Source organism: Euleptes europaea, chromosome 10 (assembly GCF_029931775.1).
Source record: "Euleptes europaea isolate rEulEur1 chromosome 10, rEulEur1.hap1, whole genome shotgun sequence".
Taxonomy (NCBI): Eukaryota; Metazoa; Chordata; class Lepidosauria; order Squamata; family Sphaerodactylidae; genus Euleptes; species Euleptes europaea.
In genome coordinates, this window is record NC_079321.1 from 46,578,567 (window position 1) to 46,592,325 (window position 13,759).

Sequence of the window (13,759 nt, forward strand, 5' to 3'; positions counted from 1 at the left end):
TTCTTGAATATTTCCCTTTTTTTTTCTTAGCTCATTATGGAGTTCTCTAGGATTACTACAATTCAGCATTGAAAAGTTGTGTGCTCCCTGGCCTTAGCATATGCATACAAAACACACTGCATTAGAGTCCCTAAGATGTTAATATTGACATTCAAGCATTGTTGCATTATCACACTAATGATATGGCTAATGTAGGCATTTGTTCTGTTATTCTATAGCCATACCTATGATTTATTTACAAGGCATAATATGCACAAAAAACAAATTTCCACAAGACATTTTGGCAAGTATATAAACACCACAACAAATTCCTTGTTGAATTCATCTCAATACCCACATGCAGCAGCCAGATTACTGAACCTTCTCCCAACTACCACCACTATCACCGCCCCACAGTTTTGAAATTTCAGTTTTGAAAAATTTCAGATCAGCATCTGAAAGTACTACCTTCATTAGAAATTATATTGTATTTTTAGTTGACATACATGCAGCTGAAATTATATGTGCAAAGTATTTTTATTTGTCGATTGCATTTTGCAAGCAGTCAGCAATTGACGACTCGAACATCAAGCGGTGGATTTTCATGAATGAACAAGCCATCCCAGATACAACTCCATAAGTGTACAATTAAAGACTGGCAGCTGTATGTGAGAACTGACTTAATAGAAAAATATGGAATTATAGATCATTCTCTGGATGCTTAACTCACACATGCAAATCATCCCTTTATGTTAGAATATGCATGTGTGAATAAGGGCCACGACCTTTCTTTTTGGAAGAGTATTTCATGGTGAGACCGAAGTGGAACGGGGCATTTACATTTGATAGAATGTTATTTTATTTTATTTTTTGCTCTTTTAAAATTAATATTCTTCTTAGCTCCAAACCTGCAGGATAGGATAGGAAATTAATCCAAATGAATGTATTTCCATTATTCATACACAGTTATTTATAATTTACCATAGGTTAAGCTATGGTATGACAAGGTGGGACATCAGTTAATAGTGAATGTTCTTCAAGCAACAGATCTGCCACCTAGAATAGATGGACGACCAAGGAATCCTTATGTGAAAATGTATTTCCTTCCAGATAGAAGGTAATACTTCAGATGAGACATATACCTTACAGAGTTAACAAATTGAATGTATTATGAGACGTTTCCTTTGTTATGTGTATAAGAACTTTTTGTTGCATATGAGCCGTAAAAATAATGAATATACCTATAATTAGGTAATTTCCTCTAGCTTCCTCATGCTTGTTGTCAGAATCACCAAATGAGATTCAAATGAATGGAAATTAAAGGGTTATTGAACACATAAACACATGAAGCTGCCTTATACTGAATCAGACCCTTGGTCCATCAAAGTCAATATTGTCTATTCAGACCTGTGGCAGCTCTCCAGGGTCTCAGGCAGGGATCTTTCACATCACCTACTTGCCTGGTCCTTTTAACTGGAGATGCTGGAGATTGAACCTGGGACCTTCTGCATGCCAAGCAGATGCTAGCACTGAGTCACGGCCCCTCCCCCTGTGGATCTGTGTGTGTGAGTGGGGGAGGGGGGAGAATAGAAACCCCCTCTGTCCAGCAGTATGGAAAATTACTGTGCACCTGGATAATAATTTGTTTTCAGCACAAAAAAAAGGGGGGGGGGTCTTGTGGCATTTTAAAGACTAACAAAATTTTATTCCAGCATACCCTTTCACAGACTAGAGCCCACTTCTTCATATACCATGAATGGAACATCATTATGCTATTGTTTTATGTAGGAGATATGGAAAATTAACCAACTGCGGAATCAAGGGCCTATAGTATGCAAGAAGTACAGAGTAAAATGTAATTCTGTAAAATTGGTATCTAATCAAGAAAAACACAGGACCATTTACTAGTCATGGTAAGCTAGTTGACACCTGTAAGTGTGTGAAGTGCCCCAGCTATTATGAAGCTTTTTGCCATGGCTTCCTAATCCTTCTTGGTGAGCATTGTTTTTCATTTATTTATAACCCCATTTTTATCCCACCATTTCTTCAAAGGGCTCAGGATGATGAACATTGTTGTCCCCACCCTTTTTCTTCACCACAAACCTGTAAGGCTGTTAGGCTGAGACGCAGTGACGGGCCCCCAGTCAAGGGAGGATTTGAGCCCAGGCTTTCTTGCCCTAAATTGAATACTTTTAACCACTGCACTATACTATATTAGTTCACTTCCTGTTCTCTCCCAGTTTATCACATTATCTTCTTGGCACCATTTTCCAGCGCTTGCAGCTTTCATATGAAGCACTCAGTCAGGCTGTTATACACTGAATTATTTGAGGATGATAACATCTCTTAATTGTTTCATCAAGAGAAGTTGGTTTTATAGCACCTTGTTATCCTGTATGTCCTGTTCCTACTTTGGTGGCTACCGAATCCTGGACTGGGAGCACTGCTATGCAACAGAGTAGCAAGGCTGAGGAGTGGTCCCTCCCCTCACTGTGCAGGCAGAATGCCTGCAGGAGGGTGCAGAACAAAAATGAAGCTGCCTATACTGAGTCTGACCACCAGTCTTATCTTGGTTGGCATGGTTTACTCTGACTACTGGAGATCCAGCATGCTGTAGTGGCTAAGAGTGGCGGACACTAACCTGAACTGGGTTCAATTCCCCACTCCTCCACATGAAGCCTGCTGAGTGATCTTGGGCCAGACACAGTTCTCTCCAAACTGTCTCAGCCACGTGAAGGCAGGCAATGGCAAACTACCTCCGAACGTCGCTTGTCTTGAAAACTCTTCTGGATGTGTGGGGTCACCGTAAGTCAGCTATGATTTGATGGTGTACACACACACACACTGACTACAGCAGCTCTCCTGAGTCTCAAGTAACTGGACATGCCAGGGATTGAACCTGGGATCTTCTGCATGCAAAGCAGATGGTCTACTACTGAGCCACGGCCCTCCTGCAGCTGTGGAGTCAAACTGGCAGTGATGAGACTCCAGCATCAGTAATTCAACAAAAAAATTAAGGAGTGAGATTGACAATAGATAGTTTATTTGCGGCCCTTAGCCAGATAAAACAAGATACATGGACTAAAATGGTCTTACTGACAAAGGTTTACAGTCCGAGTCTTAAGTCACTTAAAAAAATAAAAATAATAAAACAAATAACATCCAAGTTACATCTGCTATTTGGACTAAGAGACTGCTCTGTGAAAACGAATTTTCATTGCAGCCGTACAAAATTTTGCTACCTGAGAGGTGATTGAGGGATTATCTCCTTGTAGGAGCTTTTCTATCTTTTCTCTTTCCCTGTCGGGTCCCATTCTCAATATGAGGGGCTCAATAAACTTAGAACGGGGTATAGTGAGATTGGCAATATATAACTTGCTTTCTAATGTTTTCTGTTTCAGTGATAAAAGTAAAAGGAGGACCAAAACAGTAAAGAAAAGTTTAGAGCCAAAATGGAACCAAACATTTCTCTATTCCCATGTACACCGTAGAGATTTTAGAGAACGGATGTTAGAAATCACTGTCTGGGATCAGCCAAGAGTTCAAGAAGAAGAAAGTGACTTTCTTGGAGAGGTGATAACACGTGTTGGAATTGTAAAGTAAATGTAGTACTCTCAAGGTATTTCAAAGTAATCTAAAAGCATTTGGTGGTCTCTTGATTTTAAACTAAGATGAACTTCATTGCATTTCCTACAGATCCTTATTGAGCTGGAGACAGCACTTTTAGATGATGAACCACATTGGTATAAGCTGCAGACACATGATGAATCCTCACTACCTCTGCCTCAGCCATCACCTTTCATGCCCAGGAGACATGCCCACGGTGGAGAAAACTCTAGCAAAAAATTGCAAAGTAGGTTCTAAACTCCTCTTTATCCTCAGAGTAATAGTCTTGACATTACTATTATAATACAAGTAATGCACATACTATCTTGTACAATTCATTGGAACTTACAAAACTACCTTATAATGAATAAAGTTTCGATCCATCTAGGTCAGTATTGTCAACCGTGATTGCCAGTGGCTTTCCAGGATCTCAGGTAGACACAGGTGTATCTGACCTGCTACTAGAGATTGTTTAATTAGTGCTAGAGATCTTATTCATTGCATGTAAAGCATATGCTTTACCATTTAGGCGTAGTGGTTCCCAATTTGGGCAGAAGGTGAGGTGGAGAGGAAGAAATTATGACTATGATTTCCTTACTAAATCACAATGAACAGATACCTTTTAGTATTATTTAGAATGTAGCAATGACCATTGTTTTTAAAAAAACAATTTTAAAGAGTTTTAAGTTGATTTATTACATTGAAAACATTTTTTCATATTGCCTAAAAATCTCTGTTTTTGTGTATAATCTGGATGTTAATCACAGCTCAGAGTTCCAGAGAACCATGCACACACCCAGGAAGCTTTAGAACCTTTAGGGAAAGCAACTGTGCTACACCTGAGCTTGTCTGATAAAGAGATGTCAAAGGCTTTTAATTATATTTATGTGTCCCCTCTGCAATCTGGCTAGTATTCTCTTGACTCTTTTAGCATATTGTAAAACAGGAAAATGCCTTGACCTGGATAGTCCAGGCTAGCCTGATCTTGTCAGACCTCAGAAGCTAAGCAGGGTTGACCATGGCAAGTAATTGGATGGGAGACCTCCAAGGAATACCAAGGTTGTGACGCGGAGGCAGGCAATGGCAAACCACCTCTGAGCGTCTCTTTCCTTAAAAACCCTACTGGGTCGCCATAAGTCAGCTGTGACTTGATGGCCAAAAACAAACAAACAAACAAAAACAAAAAAAACCTTACACTGGATGGGCCAGTCTAGCATGGTCAAATCTCAGAAGCTAAGTATGGTTGGCTCTGGTTAATACTTGGATTGGAAACCACCAAGGAAGTCCAGGATTGCTGTGCAAAGGCAGGCAGTGGCAAACCACCTCTATTTGCTTCTTGCCTTGAAAACCTTACAGGGTTGTCATACGCTGGCTGCAACTTGATGGCACTTTCCACTACCAAAGCAAAAAAAAATCATCCACAAATCTCGATGTTTAATGAAAACTAATGTTAATTTACTTGGGTCTATTTGAAATGTGACTAGTGCTGGCACAGAGTGGTGAGCTGCAGTACTGCAGTCAAAGCTCTGCTCATGATCTTAGTTCGATCCTGATGAAAGTTGGTTTCCGGTAGCCGGCTCAAGGTTGACTCAGCCTTCCATCCTTCTGAGGTCGGTAAAAATGAGTATCCAGCTTGCTTGGAGAGCCAGCATGGTGTTGTGGTTAAGAACAGTGGAGTCTGATCTGGAGAACCGGGTTTGATTCCCCACTCCTCCACATGAGCAGCAGATGCTAATCTGGTGAATTGGATTTGTTTCCCCACCTACACACGAAGCCAGCTGGGTGACCTTGGGCAAGTCATGCTCTCTCAGCCTCACCCACCTCACAGGGTGTCTGTTGTGGGGAGGGGAAGGGAAGGTGCTTGTAGGCTGGTTTGAGTCTACCTTAAGTGGTAGAGAAAGTCGGCATATAAAAACCAACTCTTCTTCTTCTAAAGTGTAGACGACTGGGGAAGGCAATGGCAAACCACCCCTTAAATATAGTCTGCCCAGTAAACGTACTGATGTGATATCGCCTCATGGGTTAGTAATGACCCAGTGTTTGCACCTTTACCTTTTTTACCTAGTGTCCAGGACTTGGAACAAAATGTAGGCCTAAAATGAAAACACACACGATATATGTACATAATTTTGCATCATTCTAAACAGTAAGCGATGTTGATTTTGGAATCTACATCTGATTAGAACAAGCTAGGCAACTATAGTTCAGCACAGATAACTTGGCCAATACCAAATATTTGCTATTCTAAAGTTGGTTACTGCATTGTAACAATCGGATAGAACCTCTGTGCTGAGATTTTAAGTCAGAAAAAAAGATACATAATTCTTTGACTTTTACATGGATTTTACACTTGGGGGGAATGCGTAATCTTTGGGAGAGCAAAAATTAAAGTATAGAAATAACTGAAAATACAAGAAAAACAACTTTGAAACCTCAAACAGCTCTTCTTAAAACAGAATGTACTATTTTCAGAAGTTAACGTAACTAAGTATAGCCTTTTACAGGCAATATAAGTTACATGGGGCAAGGGATAGGGTTGCCAGACCTAGCCTAGCAACCAGTGGGATACTGGGGGACACGGAAGGGCAGTTGTCAGCGATGGCATTACTTCACTTCCATGGGAAACCATAGAATTTTTGGCAATTCCTAGAGAGGACTGATGTCACTTTTGGGGTTTCCATAGAAGTGACATCACACCATCGGCCCAACAACCATTTTATTATTATTTTTTCTCCCACCACTGCTCTGATTGGTGGTGGAGTTGAGGACAAGGAATCCCCTGCTGCTACTGGGGGGGGGGGGTGTCTGATAACCCTACCAAGGGAAAATATTTTATATTTAGGGGCTCTGCCTACAGTTTCACTCATACCTGTTGCAAGAGCTTTGCTGACTTTGGTTAAAGTCAGACAAGCTCAGGGATTACACAGCATCTTTGATCCCAAGGCTCAGGAGCTTCCCTGATGACTTGGAGAGAGGTCTGCATAGTTCCTTGCAGGCCGTAAGACCAAGACTTCAGGGAATGATGCAGTTCTAGTATCTAAGATTTGAATATAAAGGACAGATTTCGAGAAGGTAGCCAAACGTCCTCTGATAAATAGAGGTGTTTTTCCTACAGGTACAAAAGTGAAAATGAAACTCAAAAGAATCAGATCAGTTCTAGTTTTACAGATACATGTGTCACTTCCATAATCACACAATGCTTTTTACTGGATCAATTTAAATGTTCAGATGGCAGTCATTGGCCAAAAACGCATGGTCCCTTAACCCATTTTATTCCTTGTTTCAGCCAGGATCAAATTTGCCCGGACTGGGGGGGGAAACTACGCATTACCTTGAACGAGCAGGGATGAAGCTATGAGCAAATTGATCCATGTAAACAGAAAATGCGGGAGACGTGGAGTTCCTGTTTAGTTTGGCCCCACACCCCCGGTGATTGGTTGTTTCAAATTGACCAATGAGGGCCTTCCCTGCCCCAGGAAATGACCAATCACCAAACAGGAACTCCACGTCGCCCACATGTTTGCATGGATTGATTTGAATACAGTTTTGTTCCTGCTCGTTCAAAGTAATGTGTACAGTTTCTCCCCAGCCAGGGTAAATTTGATCCTGTCTGAAACGGGGAATAAAGTGGGTTAAGGGACCATGCGTTTTTGGCCATTCAGTGTACAGTAACTGAATAATACAAAATATGTGCGAATGTGAGTCAGGACAAAGATTAAAATATTAAAATCTTTGAGCCACTGCGCAAGCACAGCCAGTTGGAAAATTGGAAATTAACATGGTCGGGCTCTGTTGGTGCTGCACCAGTGGTTTCCCCTCCAGTGCCCCAGCAGTGCTGTGTTTGTGTGGCTCTGGTTGAGACAAAGTGGGAAGTGGGATGGCACAGCCGCCAATATACACGCCATTCTAAAAGTCTGGAGAAAATAGCAAGCTGCAATCCTATGCCTCTTTTGGGGGGGGGGGTTGGGGTTGTTTTTAGTATTTTAATTAGGAAAGAATTATCCTGACAAGCTGGCCAGATCTCATTTTCTTTGCCTATCATGACAGGCATTTAATCTTCCTTTTGTCACAGCAGCTCTGTTCATGTTTGAACTGCTGTAGCTAATGTCTTTCTACAGGGTCAGACTGGCCATGGCTTTAATTTCAGCAGTAAGTATGTGAAGGCCTGAGGCCTTAACCAGAGCGTATCCCCTTCTGCGCCATTATATAATTGTTTTTTATTATACTCTTGTATTTTAAATTTAAATGTAAGCCCGTATTTGGATTTCCAGAGTAACTGGATTTTTTTTAATTGAAAGATATTTTACCCTTTTACAAAAGAACCAAGTATACAGGTATCTATTTGCCTTACTGTTGCACAGGATCTCAGCGAATCAGTGATAGTGACATCTCAGATTATGATGTTGATGATGGTATTGGAGTAGTTCCTTCAGGTGCGTGTGTGAAGAGCATGGTCCTGCATTTTCTTTTGCTCCCCCCTCCTTCTTACAGTTTGGATTTTCCAAGTCTTTGAGGGATAATGAATCAAGAGATTGCTTTCTAGAAAATAGTTGGCTTTACCATTCCATGGTGACCTTTATTAAATTTGCACCACATTTGCAATGGCAATGTTTAATATTTCTGTTACGCAACAAATCATTTTTGGATGCTCACTGGGTAAAAGCTGCTTTCTGAAATTACTTGCAGTGGTTCTGTGTATGAAAGAAAATGCACACTGTTAAGAGTCAATCCAAAATAGAATTTAAATTTTCAGTTTCCATTCAGTTTGGTAGCTCTTGCTTACAATTGTGACAGGTTCTCCATGGAATATTTTGAAACTGCATGACTGTATACTAACGTGCATGAAGCATGGGTTATATCTTTTTATACTTTTCATAAGCATTCATAAGTTATCACTATCCAAAATGTGTATACAGAAAGAGATTTTCAGTTACTCCAGGGAGACAAAGGTTGTACTGCTAGATAGCTCTAGTGCTAGGGTTGCCTGCTCTGGGTTGGGAAATACCAGGAGATTTAGGGGGTAGAGCCTGAAGAAGGTGCTGGTTTGGACAGCGGATGGACTTCAATAGGGTATAATGCCATAGAATCCATCTTCCAAAGCGGCCATTTTCTCCAGGTGAACTAATCTCTGTCACCTGGAGATCAGTTGTAATAGCAGGAGATCTCCAGCTAGTACCTGGAGGCTGGCAACCCTATCTAGTGTGGCAAGGCAGTGAAGGTGACATTTTTTTACTGCAGCTGATCACCTGACTGAATAGAAAAACCAGTATGAAATGTGTTGGCTGTTCTTGGATCGTAATAAATGAAATGATGATGATGCCAGTATGAAATGGAAAGACAGTTTGCATTTTTGGCCAGCTAATCAGCCGCAGTAAAAACTTTCCAATTATTTCCGGTCTCTCAGTCTCAACATAACCCGTAGTAATTCAGCTGTCACTAAAGTGAACAAACAAGGTATTTATGTGATGTTACAGAGGTTACTAAACATGTTAAAGATGGCAGAAAAGTGATTTTAATTACAGCATGGTTGAAGTCAGTGGGCTTAGTTTGAGAAACTCTGCACTGGAGTGCACAGTTAGAGATTCAAATAGAACAAAATTAGCTATTCATGACATTCTGTCCTTCTTTCTGAAACAGTACTTGGGCATAACTGCCTAAATAAGCCCATTAGCTACAACAATGAACCCAAATGACTTTAATAGTGTTTTGCTATCTGGCTTACCTCAGTTGTTCTCTGTATCCCTGGAAGTATTAATACCCTTAACTGCAACACAGTTTTAATGAAGCAGCGTACTATACTTCCTGTATTTGTGTGTGATGTATGTGTGTGAAGACTTGGCCATCTCTAGGATAAGAATTCAGCGCAACTATCAAAGTAATTAAAACTAAAAATTCCCTCCCTTTGTCATTTTAAATTTCTTTACATGTGCCACAGCCCATCTTCCATTCCACAAAGCAGCCACACAAGATTTATGAAATGCATGCAGTATGCTTGGGATGCATATATTTTGAGAATTGTTTCCTCATTCCCTACTGTGGAATTCAAAGTAATTCTAAGGATCAATCAATGTAGCTATTCCTTATTTGAAGCAGGACTGATTTAGGAATCTGATCTGCGGCTTGCTCATGGTATAACCTGGTCTGAAGCAGTTCAAGCATATTAGTCCTCAAGACTTCATTTGATATTTCTGTCCTTTTCCTCCTGCTGGTGGGAGACTGACTTTTGGTGTCCTTTTGCCTCCTGGAAGATTTTGTAAGCAATTAAGTGGCTCATCAATACATTATATACACAGTGTTTCTTATGAGAGACAGAATATTAAAATGTTTCCAACATTAAAACCTGGATGGGCAAAGGTACTACTGATTAAATGGAAAGTAACTCCAGTGCTTAGCTTATGCAAAGAATTTGTGGTTTTGATGGCATTTTGGTACCTTGCTGTTTTACTTGGTTCTTTCTACCCATCCAACTTTGTTCTGTGGTGATAGGGGTCTCTGATTAACAACTGTTAGTAGCTGTGTTTAGTTAAACAAATTCTGCGGGCAGTTTTATAACCGAGCCATAGTGAATCAAATTCTCTATTCCATACTTATGTCAGCAGTTAATTTAAATGAAACTGAACCACAGGCTTCAATCCTAAAGCAATTTTACTAATAAGCAATCCCATTTTTACAAGAATCATAACAATAACTTTGTTTCAATGTTGCAGCCTCAGATTTCATTTAAAAATACAGAAGAGGTGAAAAAGTGACTCTAGTGGCAAATAATATCTAGCTCTGTAGGTATTATACCTGCCCCTGTTCACTTTTTTTCTCTTTGGAAATGTTGCAGTCTTGCACGTAAATTCTCCTGTTTTTGTACGTTTGTCCCTCTCCCCCCCCCACCCTTTTATATATGCATTACATTTAAGATGATGCTAATTGTTAGCCCTTACTGCATGAATTTTGGGATTTTCACTAGTTAAATAGCAAGCTAAAAATCTTGTAATCTACAAGAGACTTCTTAGAAAATTGGTGCAAATATGAATATTTTGTTATTTCTGACCAAAACTAACTTTATTTTGTTGTACTCTTACCAGTAGGCTATAGGTCTGGCACTAGAGAAAGTAAAACTACAACATTAACTGTGCCAGAACAGCAAAGAGCAACCCATCATCGTTCACGATCTGTATCTCCTCACCGTGGTGACGATCAGGGCAGGACCCGTTCTCATTTACCACATGTGCCATTACAGAGGTAGGCTTCACCATGCTTTGTTCACTTAAATACATAATGCACTTTCAAGTCCTAATGAAATTGGTGGGAGTGTTAAGTGTACGATTAATTCTTCCCCATTAACATCAAGGCAACTTACAGTGCTATCCTAAACAGGGGTACATCCTTCTATCCTAAACAGGGGTACATCCATTGACTTCAGTGGACCTCGGAGGAGGTCACTGAGTATAGATATGTACTGCTAAAAGTGCCTGACTGCAGATGGTCATATCTGTATGAAAGTGATGCTACTTTTGAGATGCCTGCATGCCATGGCTGATGCCATTTCTCTAGAGCAGCATAACTATTCAACATAGTAAGTTGGTGAGGCCAATGTGGGGTCCTCATCAGTGGAGACAAAAATTGATAGTTTTATATCCTCTTCTAGCTGTAGGAGCCTCATAGAGGAGCTATATAAAGCACAGGGCAACATAACAAAACAGAGAAATGGGATGTTCTTATGGTACTATTTGAAGGAAGTACTCAGTGTTGTATTTTCCTTAGTGAGTTTCTTGAGGATGTGCAAGCAGACTGAACAGTTGCTCTTCTGTAACAGTAATTTAAGGTGGTTATCATAATATCAGGGAGTAAATGAATATTTCACATGCACTCGATGCATCCTATCACCCCCCACGCCATTTTCATGGTGCAATGGAGATCCTTTACATGGCTGGACAGAGAACATTCTAGGATCCTTAGCTTTGTCATGTGGTTATAGTAAAAAAAAAATGGAGAAGTGGGACAGGGAAAAAGCGATAAGAGTATTTTTCAGACGTTTATTCAGAAGGGAGGAAAACTGAGTGGTTTCGTTTATGTCCCATAAGGAGGATGTAATACGAATCTGGGAAGAAAGGAAGCAAGAGAGAGAAGAAGAATAGAGAGAAGCATGAGTAATTTTTTCAGTCATTCTGGAGGAAAGATGCTGAAAAAAGAGGGGCATTAGCTAGTATACCTTACATAACCAGGAGCACAGATGTACAAACTGATTGACCCAGTCATTAGGCCATACATCATAGAATCATAGAGTTGGAAGGGGACATACAGGCCATCTAGTCCAACCCCCTGCTTAATGCAGGATCAGCCTAGAGCATCCCTGACAAATGTTTGTCCAGCCTCTGCTTCAAGACTGCCAGTAAGGGGAAGCTCACCACCTCTCTAGGTAGCTGATTCTGCTGTTGAACAACTCTTACTGTAAAAGATGTTCCTAATATCCCGCCGGTACCTTTCTGCCCACAATTTAAACCCATTATTGCAAGTCTTATCATATGCTGCCAACAGAAAAAGCTCTCTGCCCTCCTCTAAGTGACAGCCCTTCAAATAGTTAAAGAAAGCAATCATGCAGCCCCATCAACCTCCTCTTCTCCAGACTAAACATTCCCAATTCCCTCAGCCTTTCCTTACAGGCCTTGGCCTTCAGGCCCCTGATCATCCTCGTTACTCTCCTGTTCACCCATTCCATTCTGTCTACATCCCTTTTGAAGTGAGGCCTCCAGAACTGCACACAATACTCCAGGTGCTGCCTGACCAATGCAGTGTACAGCAGAACTATGGCATCTTGCAATTTGGATGTTATGCCTCTGTTGATACACTCCAAGATTACATTATCCTTTTTTGTCTCTGCACCACACTGGCTGCTTATATTTAACTTACGGTCCACCCGTACCCCAAGATCTTGTTCATACACACTGCTACCCAGAAGTGTATCTCCCATCCAGTATGCATGTCCCTCATTTTTTTTACCCAGATGTAGGACTCGGCACTTATCCATGTTGAATTGCATCTTGTTCACATCTTCCCACTTTTCCAGTTTGTTCAAATCTCATTGAATTCTATCTCTAATCCAGTGTGCTCGCTTCTCCTCCCAATTTAGTGTAATCTGCAAATTTAATGTGTAGTCCCTCCACACTCTCATCCAGTTCATTTATAAAAATATTGAAACCCGAGCACTGTAGCACCCCACTGGACACCTCTCTCCATTCAGATGAAATGCCATTGACTACTACTCTTTGAGTGCGGTTCTCCAACCAGTTTCCTGTTGACCTAACTATCCTAGGATCCAGTCTATAGTCCTCTAGTTTACCCATCAGAACATCATGAGGAACCGTGTCAAAAACTTTACAGAAATCCAGGTAAACAACATGAACTGCATTCCCTTGATCCAGTAAGCTCGTCGCTCAATTAAAGAAGGAAATGAGGTTGGTCTGGCAGGACGTGTTGGAGACAAATCCATGCTGACTTCCCCAGATCACCAAGTTGTCCTTCAGATGCTCACAGATTGATCTCTTTAATATCTGCTCCAGTATCTTCTCTGGGACAGAGGTCAAACTGCCTGGCCTGTAGTTTCCTGGGTCATCCCTCCTCCCTTTTTTGAAAATTGGGATAACATTTGCCCTCCTAAAGTCTCCAAGAGGTCTGGAAGATGATGTATAAAGGCTCTGCAAGTTCTCTAGAAAGTTCTTTGAGCACTCTCAAGTGCATACCATCTGGGTCGGGGATTTGTACTCATTCAATGCAGCCAGGTGCTTCTCAACTACCTCTCTGTTCATGTCAACAGCAGCCCAGACACAATGCCTTGCCTACTGCCATCTCTAGATGAGCCCATCCTCTTTTTCAGGGAAAAAAACTGAGGCAAAATAGGCATTGAGCCTTTCTGCTTTCTCTCTGTTCTCTGTCAGAGTTCTTCCATTTTCACCCAACAGTGGCCTATGGCCTCTTTTCCTTTGTTTGCTTCTCCTGAGGAAGCTTTTCTTGTTGTAGTGAGCCTCCCTGGCCAGCCTCAGCTCACTGTGAGCTTTGGCTTCTCTAATGGCTGACCTACAGTGCCTTGCAACCCACAGATACTCTTCTTTAGAGGTATGTCCTTGCCTCCATTTCTTGAATATTTCCTTTTTCTTCCTTAGCTCATCATGGAGTTCATCCACAC

General features: G+C 41.0%; 1 protein-coding gene across 37 annotated transcripts in view; it reads left to right on the plus strand.

The window, feature by feature from the left end:
- RIMS1 (regulating synaptic membrane exocytosis 1) overlaps window positions 1-13,759 on the plus strand; it is a 350,422-nt gene that overhangs the window by 213,976 nt on the left and 122,687 nt on the right. For 24 of the 37 annotated variants that reach the window (XM_056856567.1, XM_056856570.1, XM_056856592.1 and 21 more), the window contains 5 exons: window positions 966-1,096; window positions 3,381-3,552; window positions 3,676-3,832; window positions 7,947-8,018; window positions 10,662-10,818. In XM_056856567.1, coding sequence (XP_056712545.1) covers window positions 966-1,096; window positions 3,381-3,552; window positions 3,676-3,832; window positions 7,947-8,018; window positions 10,662-10,818 — 689 coding nt within the window. Of the gene's footprint in view, window positions 1-965; window positions 1,097-3,380; window positions 3,553-3,675; window positions 3,837-7,946; window positions 8,019-10,661; window positions 10,819-13,759 lie in introns of those variants that run through there. The other 13 variants (XM_056856568.1, XM_056856580.1, XM_056856575.1 and 10 more) reach the window with 3 other exon arrangements.